At 44.6% G+C, this 24,655-nt stretch overlaps 1 protein-coding gene across 7 annotated transcripts in view; it reads left to right on the plus strand.

Annotated features, from left to right (window-relative positions):
* The window catches only part of SEPTIN6 (septin 6), a 450,192-nt gene extending 441,530 nt beyond the window's left edge, over nt 1-8,662 (plus strand). For 3 of the 7 annotated variants that reach the window (XR_011274161.1, XM_069612704.1, XM_069612702.1), the window contains one exon: nt 4,275-4,979. Coding sequence is in view for 3 of the 7 variants with exons in the window: in XM_069612702.1 (XP_069468803.1) it covers nt 4,275-4,290 (16 nt within the window). In the remaining 4 variants the exon portion in view is untranslated. Of the gene's footprint in view, nt 1-4,274; nt 4,980-5,204; nt 7,587-7,750 lie in introns of those variants that run through there. The other 4 variants (XM_069612703.1, XM_069612705.1, XM_069612701.1 and 1 more) reach the window with 2 other exon arrangements.
* The last annotated feature ends 15,993 nt before the right edge of the window (nt 8,663-24,655 follow it).

Genomic DNA, 24,655 nt, shown 5'->3' on the forward strand with positions numbered 1-24,655 from the left:
CAGGCAGCAAACACACCGCTCGGGCGGATGGCAAAGGGTTTAAAGGCTGAAGTTGTATCACGTGATAGGTCACGTGGCAGGCCCTAGCCCCGCCTCCTCTGCACAGCGTCTCTAGTGCCAGCACCTGCAAGAGCCCCCTCACAGCTCGCAGTGCAGGTTAGTTCCAAGCTTTTAAAAAAACGAACGTTTTTTCCAATTTTCCACCGCCCTTTCCTCAGGCAGCAAAAAACACCAGGGGTGTGCTGATTCCACAAAATAGAGGTCAGGTAGGATGACAAAGAGCCCTCTGCCCTGATAACGAATGGTATCGCAGAAAAGTAAAGAGGAAAGCTCCACGAGCTTCCCAGAAACACTGCACAAAAAGTGATGCATGCTGCGATAAGAAATGAGATGCCATGCATTTGGAGGAAAGCATGTCGCCAAAAGAGCATCCAAAAGAGATACAAAAGGTTCCCAAATGCAGAGTTAAAGAAAGTGATGGAAAAAGGGTCCCACTCAGCAGAGTCAGATAAAAACCAAGAGCCCAGAAAAATGTGCTGGGGGACTCAGAGGTGGAGAGAATCTCGCACAAAATGGAATTCTACTCAAACATGGGACACAGAGCCTATGCTAACGTGTGCTGGTTACAGAGCTTACCATCTATTCTGTCTTTGAAACACCGTTTGGTGGTGTCTCCCCTAGCCACGATACTCGCTGCAGGTACTTGAAATTAATCACTTCATCAACTAACTATTGCTGTGCGCAGGTAGACTCACTTCACTTGTGCTGCTCTACTCTAGCATGGGCACACAGCCCGATTCATCTAAGGTTTGGACTTATAAAGAATAAGTCCGTGTGACAGCATTCCATCATTTTATTGCATCTACATTACTTACCTGCATTGCTTGATTAAGTTATTTGAGGTCTATTAAGTGTACCTAATGCTGATTGTATATATTTTTATTAGAGTATTGTGTGATAGCACTACTTGCTAGTTTCATTTTTCAGTGTTCTAAAGGCCTACATAAATAACAATTTTAATAACTGTCTAAATGATGTGCTATTGTGTGTGGACTCATTGTGGGCCCATGACCCAATTCTCTCTCCTGAGAATAAGCCTTGACTGATCTCCATTACTACCTTGATTGGGTTTTTTCAGCTAAACTCTGAGGTCCCTGCTCACCATCACAAGGGTGCCCTCCTAAAATCTGTCCACTTGGTCAGATTCTAGAAATCCATCAACAAGTTGACACACATCTTCTGGGCTCTCATGCTTGATCATTCTCTTGATGGGCAATTCAGTATGAGTTATCCCAACAATTTAAATGTATGAAAAATCATATCTCCTCAAGAAGATTAACTTTACTTCACATTCCCCTGTGCTTTCCTGCCTTGATCACACTACCCGGTCTTTCAAGTTGCTTACTAACTCTTGGGAAAGGAATGTCCCTTGTTGTAATCGTTCTGCATTCAGTGCTTCAAGTCTGTAATCCTCAGGACCATAGACAAGCTTAGCCCAAAACCTCCAACAGTGGTTAGACATGTTGATTGGTAGCCAGGACATGAAGATTGGTAGCCCTTTGCTCTTAAAAACGACTCCTTTCTAAAAGAGCATTCTGGTGAAAGAACACTTTTGCCATGTGCTGCAATGCTGTGGAATTCCTTGCTTCCTAGATAACTTTGAATGGTCAGCGGCATTGTGAAGAGTAACATTGGCCAATTTCTTACTTTTTCTAAATAATCATGGCGTCAGACTGCTGCCTAGTTGAAATTCAGAGAAATCCTGAACATGGTTTTGGTAAATGACACACATGCTTAAGTGTAGTCCTCAAGGTTTTCCTCTGCACAGTGTTGACACCAGCACTTCAGGTTACAAGACCAGGTACCCGTACAGCAATTTCCGTTGGTGTTTGGTGTTGGCCTGCCGCTGCACTTGCAAATGCACTTTTGATGTGAGCAGGTGGTTATTCTTAATTTCAAGGTTTTCGCATATCTGGTATTTTTGAGCCTGAACAACTCTTCTCTTGGAGCTGTCAATATGGAAACGGACTAGAGGGACTTTGGTTAACAGGCCTCTCCTACACACGTCCAAACAATGTAAGGGGGTTCTGTTGTAAGCAGAAACAAGATCTTGCCTTATCCTCAATCTTACTGATGTGCTGATACAATTTTGTTTAGCCTTCCAGTGGAGAAAAGAAAACCATTGGAAGGCTCAAGAATTGTTGCCCTTGTGCGGGTATTGTAGAGTGTGAAGATTCTGTCCACTTCCACTGAGGCAGCATGTTCTTTGTGCTTTGGAGAAGGCCAGAACCGACACCTTTGTTGTAAAGGGCTGCTTACAAGGTGACCAGAAGAGCTGAAGTGGAGGATGAAATTCTAGCATGTTCGTCTTAGTTTTCCCAAGATAGAGTTGAGAGAGTAAAGGGGAGGGAAGAGCAGCTTTTATGTAGGTGTTCCTTTTTCAGTGTATGAATTTTGTAAAAAAAAATCATATATTTGTTTTACAGAAGGGCAGACATCCAATGCTTTTTTTTTTCTTTCATTGCCTTTTTGGATCCGCCTGTCCAAGACTCCCTGGATAGGACAATAGATGCACAAATTGGTTCAAAAGCAAGGTTTTAAAAAAAATAAATAACATCAATTCAGGTGTTCTGCATTGCTCAGCCATTAAAGCAGCGTGCATTACTCCACCGTCCCTGTAAAACTAACTTGTCAGCATACAAATGAGTCTCTTCTTATCAGTGGATACTTGCGTCATTTTATAGCATTGTTTGTATATGGTATTTACTTTTTATTAGGGAGTCGGGCTAGATGACCGGGTTTGTCAGTCGCTTTCCTAGAGATCTATTGCTGTGCCTTTTTGCCGACCAAAGAGGCATGTGCCACACAGGCAGAAAATGAGGGATTTTTGTATTGCTGTGCAAGGCTTCAACTTCTGTGCAACAAATGTATTCTCCTCTGCTTTAACTACTCTAGCAGTCACCAGGACCGACATGAAAACATTACTCCTCGTCAGAACCACCCATTGACCCATTTTAATGGGGTCTGCCATGTTCCTTCCTTACACAAGTCTCCTGTCCACATAGATCTTGATATATCGGCTGTTCTGATGTTTCCCAGATTTAACTGCATACTGTCAGATCGGGGTATCATATGAATGGCTTATTTCTTGATGTTTTCTACTTTATACTGGAAATTTGAACTCCTGAATCCTTTTGTTGTAGAACCCTACATTTTCTGTAAGTGACAAGGCGATCCTACCTGTAAATCTGAGTATTATTTTAAGTCCATGAGGGATTCCCATATATAGAGCAATATAATTGATCTCCTGCGGATCCATGATTGGCCTGCCGAGGAAATTCTGCAAGTAGAGCAGTTTCTTGCCCATGTCTCTTGATGTATCTGGCAACCGATAACAGTGGTGCCCATCCGTCGTGTCTGCCATCCATCTCGATTTACTACAATATCCAAGCTTGGAGACTGTGATGGAAGCAGAAGTGCGACGGTAGCATGGACGTTTCCCAAGACTGAGGCTCATCAGTGATTTGCATGGCTTCTGCATTACCATAATTCTTTCTTCGGTAAGCACTCCTCTCTGGTGCAGGTTCTAGAGTTTGTAAATGTCTTTATAATCTGGTCACTTGTAGAGTAGAATTGCCAAAGCTGTTCGACCAGATCTAAAATGCTAAGAATGTAAAGGAGTCCTTAGCTTTTTTCACAGTGGAAAATGTTTAAACCACTTCCTGTGATTATCCGTGCTGAGTGTAGAGCTATGGGGCTTCCCATTCCTGCATGCACAGGGCCTTAGGCGCATAAAGGTTTAAGCTCAAAAAGGGCAGTGTACAATTCCCTCAATTAGCTCGAGATCCTTATGCGACTATATGTAATCTCACCAGGAGTAGCGATACCAGAATATCTTGGTAGGTAACATTTCTCATTTTGGATTTCAATTGGTTCACCTTTGAATACTTAAGCGGTTTGATGGGTGCCCCCTCCCATTAATGAGTAGAAGGTAGAATTGCAGCATTGTATACAATTTTAATTTGACCAGACTTCCATTTGGCATTACGAAAGTATGCTTTCAAGTAGAGCTGAATTTGAATTCTCAGATGTGACGTGTGTTGACAATTAATCCCACTGTCATTTGTGTCTGTGTGGGTGCACGTGTGGACCTCGCATGTTCATTTTAGTTCACCCGTAACAAAAATGGGATCACTTTCACTTATTCATAAAATAGTGACCATGTTTTTTTCAATTAATCCATAACATTAATCCACCTTTTTTTCATTTTTCAGTTCGGGTTTCCTGTAGAACCCTTCCTTTGCCGAGTCAGAAATGAGTGTTCCCACTTTGGCTTGTTGTCTTTCCACCCTGACCCTCATTCCATTATGCATCCTGCCTGAATTCCCCCACCTCCCTGCCCTGTTTTCACAGTTTGTAAATGAACCGGAGGCTACAGAAATGGCTGTCCCTTGGTGAAGAAACCGGCAATAACCAGAGTGGAACTGACGAGACATGCTAAGCATATCTGTTGTGCGTTTACTTCTGGCATGCTTTATCTGCAGGAGTTGCATACTCTGGCCCAACCCAACCATGTCGCCCCCAAGACACAGCCTTGTATTTGTTTCACTGCTGCATGTTAAGATCGTAACAGTACGCCAGCTATTTCATTCCATGGACTGAGTACGTTTCATACAACTTTAATAAAAAGAACTCTTTTTAGAGTCTATGGTGAGACTTCTCCGTAGAGGGCTTATTTTTAACCTTTCCTGAACAAAGTTTGAACAAAGTTTTAAATGCCCGCCAGTTTACTCATTGAGAATATTCGAATGTTATATTAACCTGAAACGACTGACCTTAAGCACTGATATTATGATATCCTATCTCCTGGAGAGGGCCTGATTGTGAAACCTTTTTACTGATGTTTAAATTGCTTGTATGATTAATTTCTATCAGATATTTGTATTTTTGTGATATGTTATTAAACATACAGCAAAGTATTACTGTGGGCGACTGATATGTATATACTTCAGTAGAAACTTTTGCTGATGTAGTGATTACATTTTTAAGAATGTATTCAAACATTTTCTATAAAATGCACTCTTTTGCCTGATTTGTAAAAATTACCTTTTTAATGTTGGCACGTACTGTCATTCTTTGTTTTCAGGTTTACCAGAAGTCTGTCCTCTGGTTAAAGTTAAATTTGTTTTGCACTTCCTTTTCAGCAATCCATGGCTGTGCACTGAGTAAATAGTTCGCTTGGTACAGTGTGATGGGACAGACCTCCATCTCTTGCTAGCCTATCAGAGGTTCACATATTAACTGCCTGCTTCTGATAGCACTTAGCCATGGCCTTGCAACAATCCCACCTGTGCCAACCTTTGTATCCACTGTTCTTGCTCTCCTTGCCACTAAGATGTGAAAAGCCGTATCGCCAGATGGGTGTACTTGCTTGTCAAGCAATGTAAACCGAAGTTAATCACCTTTTACAGGCTCTGCAAAAATGAAGGTCTTTGATTTTTCAAATCGTTGCTGTATGTTCTTGAGATTGTCAGTATTTTCAAGTGAAGTAATGTGAACATTTGAAATGTTATGTGCGTTTTTTGCTGCCGAAATTATATTGCAACTTGAGCATATTTATTTAGGAAATGTAAGAACCCATTACCTTGGTTGAAATTATGGGTTAATTGAGACAGTTTCTCTACATTTCCTTGTGGTTACGCCAGTTTTTCGTAGCTCCCGCACAGCATGTCCTGTGATTGTTTACACTCAACCCTAGTTGAACTCCTCTCCAAAATGAGCCCGCTGTGCACCTTGCTTCAGGTAGGATCTTGACTTCGAGATCTGATTAGAAGTGCAGTTCTGAGAATCGAATGAAGTGCCAGATCGTCAAAAACTGCTAAAAGTGCCACTAAGTCCATTTAATTTTTGGAGACTATCCACACAGGCAAAGGCATATTGCACACCCATGTCGAGTTTGTGCCCACGTTTGGATGACACTTTTACACATAACATTGGGTGTGTGCATCTGCACACCGACACTTTACACTGAACAGTGCAAGACAGTTTTATATTTTGTCACTTTTCCCAAACACATTTCTTTGTAATCGTACAAGAAAACTGTCAGCCGCTCATATTTTTGTTATGAGCACTAAGATGAAAAAAATCACTATCTGTCGATACATTGCAAGGTGTGCAGTGGAAGCCAGTCGTGTTTAGGCTTGCAACTGCAACACGAAATGCACCAAAGTCATCTCACGGAGTGGTAAACACCCCAAGTTTACAAGCTGACACATCGCACTCTATGAAATGTTCCACTCTGTAGTTTTGCACTTTTAGAAGTCTGGAAAATGTTTATAGCTGAAAAATCACATAACACATTTTGTGCTACACATTTGTATGAAATAGTTTTTCTAGTAGTGATTTCATCCCACCTCCACTTTGGCGAGCTTACAGTCCGCAAAGTCACAACTGCACTGTAAGAAAGTATGTAAATCGATTTGACTTGTTCAGAAAGCTGCTGGCCTTCCTCTACATATTCCACCTTACTGATCCTTCTCTATTAGCACATAAACTAATGCTGGTGTGTGCTGCCACTAGACCATGCCAGAACACTTACTATTCATGCTTACATGCTTCCAAGTGTGTAGATAGTCTGGTTTTTTAGTTGTTTTTAAATAAGGCCCTCCTCTGTAAAGAACAGTCCACTTTAGTATCTGCTTTCAATCAGGTTTTTGTGGAAAAGCTTTTCGTGGAGATTCGTTTTTTACAGATAATTTGGACAATCATTTGGTGTTTCTGGTGCTATTTTTCATTGGTGAGTGTATTTGGCATAGCCTGTAAAGTTCGCAGGCCCATGTAACCTACAAAAAACATCTAGATGGCTGAAATGTTTAATGGCAATTTTACCTGCTAGACAACTTTCTCTTTGGGTGTGAAAGTTGAACATATTGCGGGAATGTGCATGTTTTGCAATCTTTCTGGTTTTTATTGGACAGTTGCAAGCCCCTGTATGTTGACAGTGTGAGATGCCACTAGTGCCGAATCTTTAGAGCCATGTATTCAAATCCCGATTTTCAGAGGACAATATTCAAGTTTGACAATCCTTGTTTTGACGGACACTGTGGTCCTTCAAAGGTGTTGGTTGACTCATGACGATTGCTCTGTGATTCGCAGAAGCTAATGGTTTATTATCATGTAATGCTATTTTTTTCACAGTGTAACCCATGCTCAAGCTGAGGCAGGAACCCGTTTTGAAAAGAAGTTGCACTTCCCACAGCAACCCATGAATGAAATCTGTGGGTGGCTTAAGTTATTTAAAATGGTGTATGTTTTCCAACACAGGATTTTTTTTTTTTTTTTTTCTTTTTCTTTTGGTCCTTTTTAATCTATACAAAATGTAGAAATGACGCCTTCAAATCGACAGTCCATGTTTCCTTCTGCAAACTCAAGTTGTAAATTTATGCGTTTTAAGTTGTTTTGTCACACTTTATTTGATGTAAGCTAAGTGATACAAATAGAGGCTGCTTTCACTTATGCTTTACAGAATTTTGTGTTGATGGTGTGGCCAGGCAAAGCTATTAAACACCTTTTGAAACTATTTAAAACTGTGTGGTTTCCTGAACGCGTTTGATATTCGTCTTGTAGATTTCTCAATAGCCCAAAAGTATTCGTATGCCTTGGTCTGTCATCTGTTTTCACGTTGCTCTTTCTTTTATTTCCCACTTCTTTCTCCATTTGATAATTTCATGTTTTCTTTCTCTCTCTCTAGCTTCTTTTAATCTGTCCCCACCAGCTGTACTGTGTCTGAAGGAGAAGACTGCCAATTGTAGAAGAGTTAGGGTTCATATTTTGTCTTTGGGAACATCGTCAGTGTTAATGTTTTGGAGAGAAGTTGTTGTGCGACTTGCATGGTATTTTAAATCGAGATGTCTAGTACTTTTTTAAAATATATAACCAGTGAAACAGACTGGAGTTTTTTTTTACTCCTACTCTCTCCCCATTTCTGACCCCACGTGTGTGGAGAAGTAACACAGCATCCAAATGTGACTTGATGAGCAAATTATGAAAATCTTCAGTGACTGTCCCATTTCCTTCTAATTTGGTTGCCAAATACATGTTTTGGGGGATTCCGATGTGTCCAGTGCAGTTTTAAGGGTACTTGTACCAGATATTTATTTTCCTAAAGTGTGACCTAAATGGCTACGGTTTGGTTCGACATACTTTGGCACCGAGTTTCGTACATGGATGAAGGATGTTAACCAGAGGATGCTCATTAAACCTCGTTTAGGGTAGTTCATTCACAATATGCAAAGCTGATCTAATAATACCAAGGCATCTTGACGGTTCGAAAATAGACTCCTTCTATGATTACAACTTTGAAAGCCATAAAGCTAGCTTAAGCGCTTATTAAAAAAAACTATAAAATACCATGGAAGTAGTGTGGTGTCCCTTCAATACGTTTGAGACTGTTTTGGCACTTTCTGCTTATCCTGTCCAAACTTGCATTCACTGCATGTTTTTCCAAACTTTGTATTTGTTCTTCAGTCTTTTATTTCTTCCTTTTTACAAATGAGTTTGAATGAGGATGCTGAATATATATTTACAAGATGCGCGTGGAAGAGCTAGCATTGTCTAGCCTAGTACCTTTCTGTACTTTTTCAATAAAATATGTAAAAATCCAGGGCTCCGCTGTAAGATGTTTCGGGCATTCATTGAACGTTCTCCACTGTCTAGTGTTCGCTGTTCCCACGAAGGGACTGACCGGTTTAAAATGCAGAACCACCATTAATCTTTCAGGCATTGAATTAGGACTATGAATACATTGGGGTCTCCTGCAATGTACCTTGAGTTTGTGCCCCTCATTTACACTAGTATTGGTTTGTACAGATTTTATCGTACAAACCTTGTGGTTATGAAAACTAATATGTAATGCTTGCTTACAGAGTTCAGCTTTTTTCCAGCTTGTGAATCTTTTTTAAATTCACATACTCTCCATATTCTAGTGCCTCTTCGACGTGTGTGCAGTACTCCAGATAGGATTTTGAAGATGGAGTATTTTACTCCCTATTTTGTAGGTTGGGAATACAATGGTTTTTAGGGGAGTACAAATGTAAGTACCTTTAGCGATGCAAGTATTTTTCATAAGCGAGTAAAAATGTTTTCACTGTAACAGAAATGTATTATATTTATTTGCACCTAGTTCATCAAATACATTAAAAGATACGCTATCACTTTGGATCGGGCAGTAATAATAGATTTTTTTTTTTTCCTGTTTGGTCTAAACATATCCAGGAAGGTGTGCGGGTGAAAGCAGGGGTACATGCTTCTATGAGTTAGTTACCTATTGTTTGGTAGTATGTTTACTGCCTGGGTTTGGTTTTATTGGGAGTATTTACCAAAAGTGGCTGATACATGCAGCCCTATAGGTAAGTGGTGTCGGTGCTCCTTCTGATTGATGTCCTAACCTGATATTATTTTTTGTGCTTATTGTTTCAATCACAGAATATGGAACAGTAAACACTGATCAAGAGACTTTTATCTGTGATGGTGCATGATAGGTTATATTGAAATGGCACACAAGGTTGTGCAGATGATGAAATCGTGGAATGGCGGATTATCTTCGTGAGAACTTTTTCTGGGACCTAAGCCCACATGTCAACAAATGCATCGTTTACATGTTGTTGTGCAATTCCTCAAGGTGAGGGATTTATGGGCCCAGGAGAAACACATTTTACTCATCAGTGTTTTGGAGGTGAAGACCATTTTCACATCCTGGTTTCTTTCTTGTGAAGGGGTACTAGGAGAAAGGCACAGCAGAAATAAATGAACACACACACAAACCATCTGTTCTCAGAATATGTGCCTTTTTAGTCCTCAAACCTGCATATATAATTCATGGCAAACCTATCCAATAACAAGCAAAAAATGTGTACACATTTCATCTTATGTTGTCTTTGCGTTTGATCATTAACCAGTTCTACAGACAGTGTCAATGTTTGTGCTAAATCAAACATGTGCAATTGATTACATAGTGGAAGGTGTACATTGCGTTGCTCTCAGGACACAAATGAGCTTGGCTTGTTAGTGAGAACAATCCCCCACACATCTTCTCCTTGACCAACCCTCTGCCATTGCTCGCTCACAAGCAGGCAACCTTGCATACCTCCTTCCACCATGGTGTGAAGCTTCAGTCTCAGTGTGAACAAGCGTCTAATTTGTGTGTTTCTCCAGCTTTAGCAACAAGCTAAAAATGGCAAAGCTCCTGCTCCAAAGTCGAAGACAAAATGGCTCCGTATGGCTCTATTCCTCAAATTCCATGAATTCCTACGCATTTGATAGTATTTTACTCTATATTCCTAGTCAGTCGAGATATTATTCTGGACTAATGTGATCCACTCTCCTTACACCGGTCTGTGTCTGAGCATGTGCAAAGCTATTGTGGTGATCTTATTCATGCTACTAGTGCACCATGCCGAGATGAGTCTGAAAGACCAGCAACCTATTACCAATCTCTGTATGCCTGCTAGGCGAAACATGACCATGTTTGACCCCCAGCCACCAATCCATAGTGGTCTGATGGGCTATGGGCAAGTTCCCTGATGTGTGCCGCTTGGTCATTACTGGATATGTAAACACAAACTCTTTAATGAGAGCACAGACTCTCCCTTTGTGCTACCAGACGTGTCAAGGGCTAATCTATTTTGTAGAATCACAGCCATAATTTCCCCCTGTTTGTGAGCCAGAGCACCCTGCATGTAGCTTCTCATTGGCTGCTAGCTCAACCACTGCCTGGAGTCTTAAGAGAGCACAATTTCTGTGATGGCATATGTGCAAACTCCACCCCCTGCAAATATGCACCCTATACACCCCCCCCCCCCAACACAAACTCTCCACATGGTAATGGGAGGTAAGTATCCACGATTGCAAGGGCATCCTCTTCGCCCCACTTATGTAATGATCAAATATTTCTAATTTTTCCACGAGGGCGAACACCGCAACTGGGAAACACCTATGTGAGGATGCATCATCCAACCCATGGGGAAGATCGCGCCTTATACATTGTTGTCCTGCAGAGCCGGTAGCAGAAGTCTAGTGGTATTTAGGGCGCACTGGTTAGAATATGACTGTGTTCTTAATGTTGTAGTGATATTTCCACACTAAACTAGTTAACATTGCCCTTCACTATGTCTTCAGTACTGTTAGTCTTGTTGAGCGTAATGCTTATTGACACTAGAGGCATGCACCTTCTTAAACCAGCGTCGCCTCTTTCGGTAAATGTAGGATAGTATCCGTGCTATTGATACATTTGTTTTCAAGACTATCTGTTCCCCAATTGTCTCCTGTCAGTAAGGCAGTGCCATTTCCAAGCAGTTCTACTGTAAAGTTAAACCTCATTGGATTACCCAGCATTTTCCCATTTCCTCCCTTTATCTCAACACAAAGATGCAAGCAGTATTCAGGGTGTACTCGGCAATCTATTCTTGCCCTTAGAGCTAGTCATATCTGTGGGTCCCAGCACTAAATGTGAGTAGTTCCATAGTGCTAGGTCAGAGACAGCAACAAGAGGATAAGTATCTTCGGAATGGTGTGGCAAGTGGCTTGATACCCAACAGTCACTTATAGTTAATTCAAAAGTAGTTATTTAGGCCAATTTCATATCTGTATTACTCTAATGAAGAGGATAGTTTAGCATGGGCACGATGTACAAGGACATGTATAACCCATGTCAATGCAATGGTTAATGTAACCTGACTGGCCCTTATTTTTTATGTTATTCCTATTGCTCCTCCCCCCCCCCCTACAGGTTCACTGGCCCAGTGGTGGCACATATCCTTACCTGTTCTTGACTCTGGTTTACCGGTGGAGCGTATAGACTACGGGTCCCTCAGGTGTCGCTTTGCCAATGCCTGTAATGTTAAGGGGCTATTGTCCTCTGTTTTGAGTACATTTATTCCGCATATATCTCCTCCTGTAGGTATGTGGGTAGGGTGGTCAATATGTAATGGGATCATATGAAGCAAACTGTGGATAAGGTATTTGGTTCCAAACCTAGTGTTGTCCCCATGTGGTGCCTGCCCACTCAGAGGGGCAGGTTATTCAACCTGGTACAGTACAATCCTGTCTGGTGAGAACCTCACAAATGTGGAAATGGCTGGTAATCTCACTGTGATGAGGCTTCAAACTATCTGGAAGTGCACATTCCCGCCTTTATGTATTTGGTTATTGTGGTAAAATAGTTTCCTGTGCATATTACAGATCGTGCTGTGTTGTCTGAAAGAGTTTGTGTACGTACAGTTCTTCTCCAAGTTTGTGAAAATTCCCAAAAGGGGCAGTACTTGGGGAGTGCTAAAATTGGTACGCGAGTAGAACGTTGGCTGAGGCACCTTTCACAATACCAGTAACATTCATGCACGGACCATTTGACTAATGCATGCTTATAACCAGTGGGTAATCTGTGATGTGGACTAGATGCAACATATGTATGCAAGTACAATTTTTTGTGGGAACATGGTAAATATAATGTATGAGAAAAATCTACAATATCCTAATCACTATTGGTGCTATCTATTTCTACATGCTGGGGGATGACAATTGCACAATGCCCCCCTGCCCCCCCCCCCCGTTTGCTGCTAACATTTAACACTTGCGGATGGTTAGAACATTTCAGCTAATGACTGCTGTCGTCCAATGTCCATGTATCTAACTATTTCCTGCTTCTCAAATTATAATGCCAAGTTGTAGCTGTTGAGTCCTTCGGCTGCCAAAGGTTGGGCACAGTCTGAAAAGACGCTGCTGGAGGTGATGCAAGGGAAGGGGGCTCCTTCTGCCATTTAATGGGAAAGTCGTGCATCCACGTTGGCAATCCCACACAGACTGCTGTGAAAGATATCACCAGGACCATGAAAGGTCCCTTCCATCTGGGCACCAACACACACTTTAGGATGTGAACCACGTTGCCAGGCTGTATGCCGTTCAGTGGCATGGTCAAATGTTCTCCAAAGGAGTCAGACCTTCAAATGAACACACTGGTGGGCAGAGGTCAAGAAAATAAAATACTGCAGCATAGAATCATCAGGTAATGAGAGAGATGAGAATTTTCTGGCTGCTGCTGGCAAGTGCATGACAATCTCATGAGGGGAAAGACCAGTAGTTCTAGTAATGGAACCCTGCATGTACAGTAATACAATGGACAGAGCCTGGAGCCCATTAAGTTGGTTATTTGCGCAGCTCTTAGCCAGTTTACATTTAAGATCCACATTTTTCCTTTCCACATGTGGAGACGCTTGTGGTCGGTAAGCAGTGTGCAACTTGTATAGATAACGCTTTTACAAATGAAAGAGCACTTTCAAAACGGGGGCCCCTGTCGCTGTCTATGGAGACAGGGATTCCCCATATTGGTATGCAATCTTGCAACAAGCATTTAGCTACTGTCTGAGCGTAACCCTTCTTACAGAGGTACGCTTTAATCCATCTGTGAATGTCAACCACTACAAGAATGTCGGTGCATGAGTTAATAGATGTGGGGAAAGTCAATCTGGAGGCCCCTGAAATTGGCCGGCCGGTGGTTGTGCCATGCCAAAAGGGACCTTCTGGGCTCCCCGTGGATTAAATGGGTGGCATTTAGAACATTGATGAACAGAATGGCAGGGTGCCGCTGGGGCCCACCATGCCGAATGCCCCTGTGAAATCATGGCATGCTCATGTACATGTCCTAATCCACGCGCACCTCTGGCTAATTTACAAACTGCCTTTTGAGGCACTATAGGTTTCCTTTTGTCTACAAATTCCCTATATCCTTCACTGCTTTCTTCCTTTCCCACCTGGCTGCCTCCTCTTTTGTTGCCAGTTGCTCAAACTGTCTGTCACATACACCTGACTGTCACAAATATACTGGCCATGGTCAATGGGGTGCTCGGGGGAGGGGTGGGCTTTGGGAGGGTAGTACACCTCAGTGGGATTATTCCCAGGGCCACTCCCTGTGCTGTGTTGTCAGCTGCTTCATTACCTTTGAACAGTTTTCCCCCTTTGTGTGTGCAGAACATTTGACAATAGCGATATGTGTGGGCAACAAGATGGTATCAAGGAGGGCTGCTAATTGGGGACCATTAAGAATAGGTGACCTAGCTGAGGTTAGAAACCCTTTCTCATTCCAAATCTCACCAAAATGATGAGCTACACCCCTTGTGTATCTACTGTCTGTGTATATGGTGAATGAGTCCGCGGATGCATGATGGTAAGCAGATGTTCTGCACACTGGGCTGAGGTGGGAGCGTGTGTGAACTTGGTTAATAATTTAAAAAAATCATCATTCAACAATGCCAAAAGTGGACGAGAGTGCCCCGAAGGAAGGAAGACGCAAGAATGATCCATCCACATAAATATTGCATCCTTCTCCCAAGGAAACCTCCCGTATGTCAGGCCTGACAGTAGCACATTGGGGAAACAGTCATGAAAATCTTCATCAGGCTGTGCAGGTAATAATGAGGCAATATTAAGGGGACCCACATTCTCCATTGTGATGGACGGATCATTAAAACGTGTTTCTCCATAGCATAATAAATGCTGCTGTGTAAGGTGTTTTGTTCTGTATCAATAAAGAATGCACAGTGTGTGCGACCCTAATAAGGGTGATCCTAAAGCAATTGGGTAGAAATGTCAAAGAAGATAGGTGGGCGCACTACGTATGTTCGTTGGTCAAATCAAACCGTAATAATCATGAATAATTTAGAGGAGCTGACTGAAAAAAGTCCAAAGACACCTGGACCAAATTACAGCAAAAAAACGAGAAGGGAACCATCTAGCTAGTCAGTCGCTCCCCTTTATAGGGTTAACACCAAAAAATTTTCAGTGGTGAGTAGTCAAATAAGTAATTGTATTCATTCCAGAGACTGAGGCCAGCTGTTGCCTCAATAAGTCAAGGGCTCATATACCAATGCATTTCAGAGTATAACACTCCTTCAGGGCTGAGCTCTGCATATGGTTGCAATTCATAATTAAATACATATGTACAAAAAACATATTCAAATGCCAGTTATATACATAAGAAATACAGAGCAAAGAAAATGAAATCAAATGATGAACAATTATAAACCCAGATTCAGTGCGCCATGGTGTTACCGGAAAATAAAATGGAAAAATTCCAAAATATGTAATAATTTGCTAATCTACAATGGAGTAAAATAACAGGAATAATGAATGGTACATTAGTCCTTTGACCTGCTGTGTGTCTCAATGGTAGCTGATCTAAATTACCTGGATTCAACAATCAGAAAAATGGATAAAACATCCATAATTAAGTGAAACTATAATAGCTGAACAGTAATGGTGACAGCGAGAATAGTTGCAGAAGCGGTAAACGCGTACCTGTGCAAATTATTTAAAAGAAACAAGCTGTCAATAGCGCACATATGCACCCCTGATAATTTCCCAATGTCACTGTGTGCTGACCAAAGACAAGTTATGTAAATGAATAGAAAACCCGAGCTTAATATCTGGTTTAGTGAATCCGAGTAAATTCACTGATCTCTCCATAAGGTGCCGTTTGAGACGCAGTACACCGCCGTATGGCAACTGGTGAACGCGCACGTAGGTGCGCTCATGAAGCTAATATACGGTTGTTAGGGCGACCGAGGTGGACGCTGAGGCAGAGCACACCCGTGGGTGTTTCCGCAGTCGGCGCCTCTTGTCTCGACATCATCACAAGGGAAGAGATCGGGACGTGTCAGTACGCCGCGAGGATATAAGCTTTTAAAACTAATGTAGATTGTAAAGTGAAGAATGGTTGTGCTTGTAGGATATGTAGAAATCTCATAGAAGTATCGTAAAAGCTACGTAGCTTTTACGATAATTGTATGAGATCTGCACACATCGCTGGAACGAGAAGGCACATTTGGACTAGGGTGCAACAGGTTCTGAGAAAAATGGTGAGTATTAGTCCATCTCCCGTAAACATTGATGGCTGACGGAATTGAAGCGAGGACTGCATGCAGGTTACAGACAAATGGAACCATAGGTGCTACAATCTGATTTTTTACCCCCGAGTCCTGCAATACCCTCCATCTTACCCCTTTACTTGCCCCGTCCTTCCTCACTGGGAATATCCGGGTATTGCAGGGAGATACAGTTTAGACTAGTATAGCTTGTGTCAATAGGTCCTGGATAATGGGTTCAACTCCTTGCATTGCTTGAGGAGCAAGAGGTTATTGCTTCACTTTAGGGAACGTGACATTTTCTGTTCACATTCACGTGAAGTAATGAGTCCTGCATCATTTGAGCCGGGGGCCCATGTGTTATTGAGCATCCTGAAGCTAATCTGGCACAAGTGTCTTTGATGGTGAAAGAACTTCCGTGTGCGTGGTTATGCTTGTACTGCTGTGGGTAGATCTCGCGCCAATGCAGGGTCCTGCGGTACATGAATGTATGAGCCATGTGGTCTGCACTTGATTGTCACGGCCATGGTGCTGAGGCGGTCCATAACCCAAAGATCTCTAGGCATAGTGGGGCTGAGTAGGAATGTCTGTGTGGTGTTAAGGGGACCCAGGGTTAAGGCGTCTGGTGTAGTTCAAGGCAGGTGAATAGTAACACGGCAATTACTGATATACTTGACTGTGGTAGGGGAAAGGTTTGTGCTTTTAGGGTGCCTTTTGAAGTTCCTGTCTCCACTAAGAGACTTGTGTGGCGTCCCTGTATCCAATTTAAATATTGGCGCAATAGTGCATGGTCCTGGGGCATCCTCATGTCACCATGAGAAGTCTGAGTGTCCAGCTGGGGAAGGGGGTTGCCTCTGGATTCAATTGGCTATGCTGATATTGGGGTTGTCTTTGCACATTGTTACTATTACCATAGAGTCCTTGATGATTGGGGATGGGGGATGCTTGTGGCGGCTGTGCAAGTGGCCAAGGGTACCAGGGTGTCTGCTGAGGTAACTAGACCATCCATATACATTTGGAGGGGTTTGCATGTGTATGGGGTTAACCAGTTACAGTGTTCTGTTTTCCAGTGTCCAAACCCTTGGCAATAGTGGAATTGATTACCGTGTGGGGGCGCACATTGGGGTCTGGGACTGAATGGAGCAACATTTCTTGGAGTTCTCTTGAGCTTTTGCGGTCACTCAAACTGAGTTAATTGCAGTGTCAACAGCTTCTGTCTTTTGATCCTTCTTATCTAAATGCATGCTATACATGTGCACTGCTGTTGGCATTATTTCGGTTGTATTTTTTGCATTTCCAATCAATGACTGTTTTTGATAGGTGGGGAGAAGCCCAGCAACAAAATAATGTTACCAACCCGTTCACTAACCTTTTCTTCCCTGTGCTTTTGCAAGAGTGGTTCCACTTTGTGATGCTTCTTTACTCCACAGTGCAAAGGCTGACCATTCCTTTTGAATAGCTTTATATCCTTGAGTTGAGTAGGACCCGGACAGAATTTAGTTCCCCCTGATCAAATCAACCAGATTGTGGGAATTCTTCTGTTTACCAGCTGTATTTTCATGCCACTTAACACATTTAACTGAATCTGGGTTATAGGCATGCTCCATCTCATCTGCAGGTGTCAGCTGGGTATGGAACATAGCTTCTGTGTGACAGACAACAAGGGAGAGAGTTGCCACAATGGCCCAGAGACACAATGGGGAGAGGGTTGGTGTTGGTGCCCCAGAGAATGAAACAACAAACAATAAAACTCATAAACCAAAAATAATGACTTACTCCTACGTCCCGTCCCCTTTCCTCCATACTGTATGGACCAGAACCTTTTTTTCTTCCAAAAAGCAGCATTTCCCGCTTTGGCGTCACCATGCCCCCATACCCCCGCCCTCTAGCACCTGGCCTCAGTCCCTTTTTCTGCGCTGACTGGTTTTGACCTTCTTCCAACAGGCTCCAGAGAGTTTGCACATTTTTCAGCTTTCCCTGCTGCATTTTTCTTTTTCATTATTCCTCCTGTGCCTTGCCTGCCCTGGTGCATGTCGGCTAAAGCAGGTTTTAGCAGGTGTTCTGCGTGTGATAGTTGCTTGCCTGTGTCGGATCCGCACCCCTTTTGTCTGCAGTGTCTAGCAGCAGGTCACCGTTAGGAAGATTGCGTGGTCTGCCACGCCCTTACACCATGCTCCTTGAAGAACCGGTTAGCACACTGGAGGGGGATCTTTGTGGCCTTGCCTCCAGATCACCTCAAGGACTTTGTGCCGTGTAGGAGCAAGGCAGTTAAGGGAAGTGCTTCTTTGTTTACTAAAGCACCCTGCAAGAGGGGGGGGACTCCTTTCCTGGGAATCCACCAAGTGGGAGGGGTTCTAAGGACCCTGGCACCGGCCAAGATCTCAAGGCTGTCAAATCTACCAGTCGTGTGACCGAGAGGCCATTAGATATTCCTGAGAAGGTGGCTGAGGGGCGACACTGCCCTAGTACCAGGATGCGTCCCAAGGGGAATTCTCACTATAGTACCGGGCCAAGGCAGAAGGGACACCTGCATATACTCCTATATTCCGTCTCCTTGCCTCCATACTGTATGGGCTTCCCTTGCTAGGGACGAGATACAAAACCTTTTTCACCAGAAAAAATCTTCCCCTTTAAATTTAGAGGTGCGGCCCTGGGAGCATGTGCTCCCCTGACTCTGCCCACTGGTGCCACTCCCCAGTCCTCTTTTCCTTGTAAACTGGAGCGGACCACTTTCACCAGCGCTCCTGGGTTTGGCATCCGCCTTGTAATTCCACACGCTCTTCCCTGAATACTGTCTTTTGTCTTTAGTCTTTTGGTCTTTAATCAGGTACTCGGTCCTGTGGCGCTATGTTCCTCCCCAGCGCATGTCTACATCGGCGGGCTTCAGCAGGTGTCCAGCCTGCGAGGGGCTCTTCCCTACGTGTGACCCCCACACTCTTTGCCTGCTCTGCCTTGGCCCTGATCACGGCTGGGAGGGTTGTACCGCATGTGACGCGCTTACACCGTGCGCTCTGAAGCACAGGTTAGCTCGGTGGAGAGAGCTCTTCGAACGATCGCCTCCAGAGGACTTGAAGAACTTCGTCAAGCACAAGTCAAGGCCCAAGGTAGGGCCACTTTTTTCATTCGCACCCCACAAGGGCAACTCCTTCCCCAGGAAACTTCTGAGTGGGAGGGACCTTTCAGGTTCTGAAACCAGCACAGGTACTGAGGTTGCTTCAGCTACCGGCCGCCAGCCCGAGGGGTTGCTAGATCCTGCCGGTGATGTTGCTGAGGGACCACAAGGTTCTTTTAACGGGTATCCACCAGAGGAGCTATGCCCTAGTACCAGACAAATGTCTGAGGGGGTGCCTGTACGCAGCACTACCGGCGATAGATACACTATGCCTACCAGGCCCCGTCGTGGTACATCGTAGGCCTCAAGCTCCACTGCCAAGAGTGCAGGTGGAAGCCGGGCCCAGCACTTCAAGCACCACAATGCAGGCGTGTGGCATGCAGTCCAACAAAATGGCTGCCGTGCCAGACAAAATGGCCGTTCATCTGATGCCACCCCAGTTCAGGTAGGAGAATGAGTGCTGTCCAGTTGGGACTGGTCTTCGCCAGGTATGTGGCCTACAGCTTATCCTTCAGGATCACAGGGCAGATACACCCTGCAGCCAGCGAAGCAGAGTATGCACAGGCCCCAGCAGCCTCCTGCTATTACATCCGCACCACCTGCCAAGTTTTTTTAAAAGTTCCTCGCACTTATGACGTCCCCTCAGATGGGTGGCATCCTTAGGGGTGTGATCAGGGAGCTGCTGCCTCCAGTCCCTCTTAGCGTCATTCCTCCTATGGCTCCAGCACCTCATGCCCCCGCTCAGCCCCAACTGCCCACACCGGGTCTGATGCCCATGCTGGGTCCTTCAATTCAGAATTCCCTGCCTCCTACAGTTCAGGCGGTTCCACACAAGCCTCTGCAGTAGGCTCCGGTCTTCGCACCACAGCCGTCGGCGTCCAGCACTCCACCACCGGCTCCGGATCAGCCGGACAGCCTAGTGGACACCGGTGAGGAGGAGGACCCCGACCCGCCGTCTTCAGCCAAGGCCTTCCATGAATGACTCGCAGGTTTGGCCGAATACTTGGGGCTTCCACAGCCCGAGGTGGAACAACTGGAGTTGAGGGTCCTTGCTGAGGTCCTCACTCTACGCCCCACGGCTAGAACGAGGATCCTGATGCAGAAGGACATTGTCGCCTTGGCCAAAGCGGGATGGCTTAAACCCCATTCAGTGCAGCCTACCAATTGGCACCTCGACGGCAAGTACAGGCAATTGGAGGTGGATCCACTCTTGCTGTTGGCACACCATCAACCACACTCTTAGGTGATTGCCGTGGTCTCTCTCTACTCCAAGCTTCAGTTGTCCTTGGCTACCTCATCTTCAGCACTTCTAGGCAAGGAGGAGAAGATCTTGGACACCTATGGAAAGAAGGTCTATTCCAACGCCTCACTACACTTTCGTCACTCCAATTCAGATGCTATGCTTGAAGCCGTTAATCAGAGGCTTTGGCAGGAAATAGCTGACTTCCTTGTAGATCCTCTGGTGCACAGTCAGGCATGTTCCAAGGCGGGGCTGTCATAAGTGAAAATGGTGGCCCAGGACATCATGGAATCCACTGTTTTGCATATAGACACCTCGGGCCGTGTCATTTGCATCGCCACAGACACGAGAAGGATGGTTCTATGTCATTTCATTGATGTGTGACATTTCGATGGTTTTTTCCCCCCCCCCCCCGAGTATTTTTCTCAGAAAAAACTCATTCCCCCCCCCCCAACCCCACATCTTCTATTATTTTTGTACCTTTTCCCGACCACCCCCACCGCATATATTTATACTTTTCTAAACCCCCCCCTCTCTAAAATTTTCTATGAGTTTTTTCAGTAAAATGTACTGGGGAGGGGAGAGCCGATAGAAAGCCGAACTGTGTTGAACAAAAGTAGCAATGAAGATTATCCCTGCTAGCTGCGCAGGGAGTATTAATTCTATTAAAGATTAGGAGGCGAGCATTATGCTTCATCTTCGTTTATTTCTACTCTTCAGCAGTTCAACAAAACTCATATAAAACTTTGAAAAGTGAAAAACAAAACTTTTCCTGTTTTCAAAACTACAAAATCCATGAGTGTCTGTAGTCCATGTCCTCTCAACCAGTCACAACCCACTTCCTGTGCTTGGACTCCTCCTCTGCTTTTACTCGCTCTGACAATTTCTCATCTTTATAACTAGTCCGCGTCAACGATGCAAAGACTCTCCTGAACTTTGTTACCCTACTGCCGGTGAACATCCGGTCTCCTGAAGCCCTCTGCTACAGCTCTGCTTTCAGCTATTCTTCTGATCTTCCCCTATGAAACCATACAATAGGAGATTTTAGGGTGGTGCTTATGTAGTGTACTCGCTAACATAATGCAATACCATTTTCGACAGTACAATACTCTGGTGGGAATTTAATGCTCGCCTCCTAGTCTTTAATAGAATTAATACTCCCTGTGCAGCTAGCAGGGGTAATCTTCATTCTATGACAAGACTGGAGGCGAGCATTATGCTTGTTCAAAGCTTCCCCAGCACCGTTCCAGCTAGACTCTCTCAGCTGGCTTAAAATAAAACTCTTTAAATGTACGATCACTTATCTGTTGGCCAATCTGATAACAAGTGTAATACTGTAGACACGTCCCACGTTGTACTATACCTGGGCTCTGGAGGAACTCTGAATCTCGCACCTCTGATGAGCCTCACTACTGCAGTCTGCTGCTAGCATGATTTCACTTAATGGTACACCAGCTCTCACAGCTGTCGAAGCCATCGCTCCTCTCACTGAATGAGCTCCATACATGCCCACATTCACACCTGCTGCTTGCAAAATCTCTTTGACCCATCTCGCGATGGTAGCTGACGTAACTGCATGATAGGGCTTCCTGCGTGCTATTAGTAGCTGTGTAGTACTTGCTGCCCTATTCTCCGCCGTCCTAATCTCGTACTCTTTAATGCATCGTGCTACGCACCATTTTGTATTGCTCGGAAAATATGGGTAATGAACTGTAGTAGTCCCTGTCTTGGTCCTCCTGACTATAGAGAAAGTCACTCCTTCCGGTCCAAAGGACCGCCTGTTAATCTCTAGGGCTCTACTCGTTTGCAAGAGATTAAACATAATAACTTAGCTGGCTTACCTGATAACTGTTTAAGAGAAAGGTACTTATCTGTTGGTCAATCTGATAACAAGTGTAATAATGTAGACACGTCCCAGAGCATGGGCTCTGGAGGAACTCTGAATCTCGCACCTCTGAGGAGCCTCACTACTGCAGGATGTTCTCCTGCAGGGATGCCTTCTATTGGCAGGTGACCTGCTGATATTGCCGATCTGTACACTCCTATTGTACGGAAAGCTCTCCCGTTCTGTAATAAGTTTGCTAGGAAATTCAGTATTTCCACTACAGGTGCTGAAATGGGATGAATACTTCTGTCCTTGCACCAGCTTGTCCATTTTGCCCAAGCTGTGTCCTAGCTCCTCCTAGTGGATGGAGCCCAGGATTCAGCGATGAGCTGTGCAGCAAGCGTAGAAATTCCTGGCAGTGCCCAACGTTTCCTTATATCCTGCACGCGGCTAGCAGGAGTGTCCCTCTCACTCTCAGAGGATGATACGACCCAGCTGAGTCCGTGAGCAGTCGCTCTCCTTCGGGAAGGACTCTGGGTATGTCCGTTACTAGTTCCATTAACGTTGGAAACCACACTTGTGACTTCCACAAAGGCACTACTAATACCAGCTCCGCTTTCTCCGTCCGACATTTCGCTAGAGCTCTGTTCAACATCACGAAGGGGGGAAAAGCCTAGTGCGGGCCTCCTGTCCACTCTTGCAGGAAAGCATTGGTTGCTCGCGCTCCCGGATCCAGCCTTCAGCTGTAGTAGAGGCTCATCTGTGCATTGAGCCGGGAGGCGTAAAGGTTCATTTGTAATGGTCCCCATCTCGTGTTCAGTCTCTGAAACACTACTGGATCTAGTCTCCAATCGCTGGAGTCTGTCAGGTACCGAGAGTTCCAATCTGCTACTACGTTCAGTGTGCCTGGCAGGTACTCTGCTGTCACTGATGTCTCTGATCGTAGGCAGAAGTGCCACAAGTCTTTCGCTAGCTCTGCTAGCATCTTGGACCTCGTACCGCCTAAGTGGTTGATGCATCACACTGCTGATACGTTGTCCATCTTCAGCAGAACACAAGATTTTACTCTTCCTCTTGTGAAAGCCTTGATCGCGAACGATCCTGCTAGGAGCTCCAGACAGTTTATGTGAAGGCGAAGCTCCTCTTCGCTCCACTTGCCCCCGGTCTGTAGAGTCCCACATCTGGCTCCCCAGCCTTTCCGGCTGGCGTCTGATTCTATTATCAGATCTGGCTTGTCTCTGAATATGGCTCGCCCATTCCAAGCATCCATATTCTTTAGCCACCACTCTAGTTCTGTAATGGAGTCTTGATCTAGGGGTACCTGCTGATGGTACTTCAAACACTGTTATAGATGCTTTATCTTCAACCTCTGCAGTGCTCGGTAGTGCAGGGGGCCTGGAAATATGGCTTGAATAGATGCTGCTAATAGCCCTACTATTCTTGCCAATGTTCTGAGAGATACTTGCTGTTTTTCTAAGCATACTCTGATCTCTCTTGGTGTCTTTATCTTCCGAGCTGGAAGCTCTGATGTCGCCTTCTTGGTATCTAGAACAAATCCTAGGAAGTCTAATCTCTGCGCTGGTGTGGTATCTGACTTCTCTGTGTTCATTAGGAATCCTAGTGAGACCAGAAGATCTTGCACCCATCTCGTTTGGTACACTAATACCTCCCGATCTTCTGCTAGGAATAAGAGATCGTCCAGGTAAATGATCAATCTGACGCCCTTCTCCCTGATCACTGCTGCCACTGGCTTCATCAGCTTCGTGAATGCCCAGGGTGCTGAAGCAAGTCCGAATGGCATTGTCTTGAATTGCCAGAATGGTCTTTGCCAGCGAAAAGCTAGGAATGGTCTGTACTCCTTGAGTACAGGAACTGTAAGGTAAGCGTCTTTCAGATCTAAACGCGTCAGCCAGTCTCCTTCTCTTAGGGAGTCTCTGATCTGATGGATGCCCTCCATCTTGAAGTGCCGATATATGATCTAGCCGTTCAGCTCTTGGAGATTTATAACTGGGCGTACCTTCTCTTTCCTGTGCACCAGGAACATATTGCTCATAAACCTCTGGGTCGTCTCGCATTTCTCTATCGCCTGCTTGCAGACTAGCTGCACTATCTCGCTGTCAAGGCATGCTTGTTCCGCTTGCGCTCATTTCTGACTCTGCGGTCTGCTCAGCTGGACCGGGGCCTCTATGAAATCTAGTTGTAGACCTCTGACGGTCTGCAATATCCAGGAATCGCTTGAAAGCTCGCGCCAATTCTCTAAAAACATGCGTGTCCTCCTCCCTACAGGAGGATACTGAATCGCTCTCACCTGATGTAAATCCTTGACCTCGTCCTGATCCTCTGGACCTGCGGCCCCTCGGGAATCTCCCTCTGGACGGGAAGAATGTGTCTTGACTCTTGTTTTCCCAGTATTACGCTCTGGGGTTTCGGGGGTCTTCTCCCTCCCTGGTTGTGACAGGCTGCACGACCCCTGAAGCGGCCGGTCCCTCCAAAAACTCTACTTGGGAATATTTTGCAGATCGATGCTTGTGCCTTTTCTAGTGAAGCATATGTTCCGACAAACCGGC

The sequence above is a fragment of the Ambystoma mexicanum genome, chromosome 5p, assembly GCF_040938575.1.
Source record: "Ambystoma mexicanum isolate Mex_15411 chromosome 5p, UKY_AmexF1_1, whole genome shotgun sequence".
Taxonomy (NCBI): Eukaryota; Metazoa; Chordata; class Amphibia; order Caudata; family Ambystomatidae; genus Ambystoma; species Ambystoma mexicanum.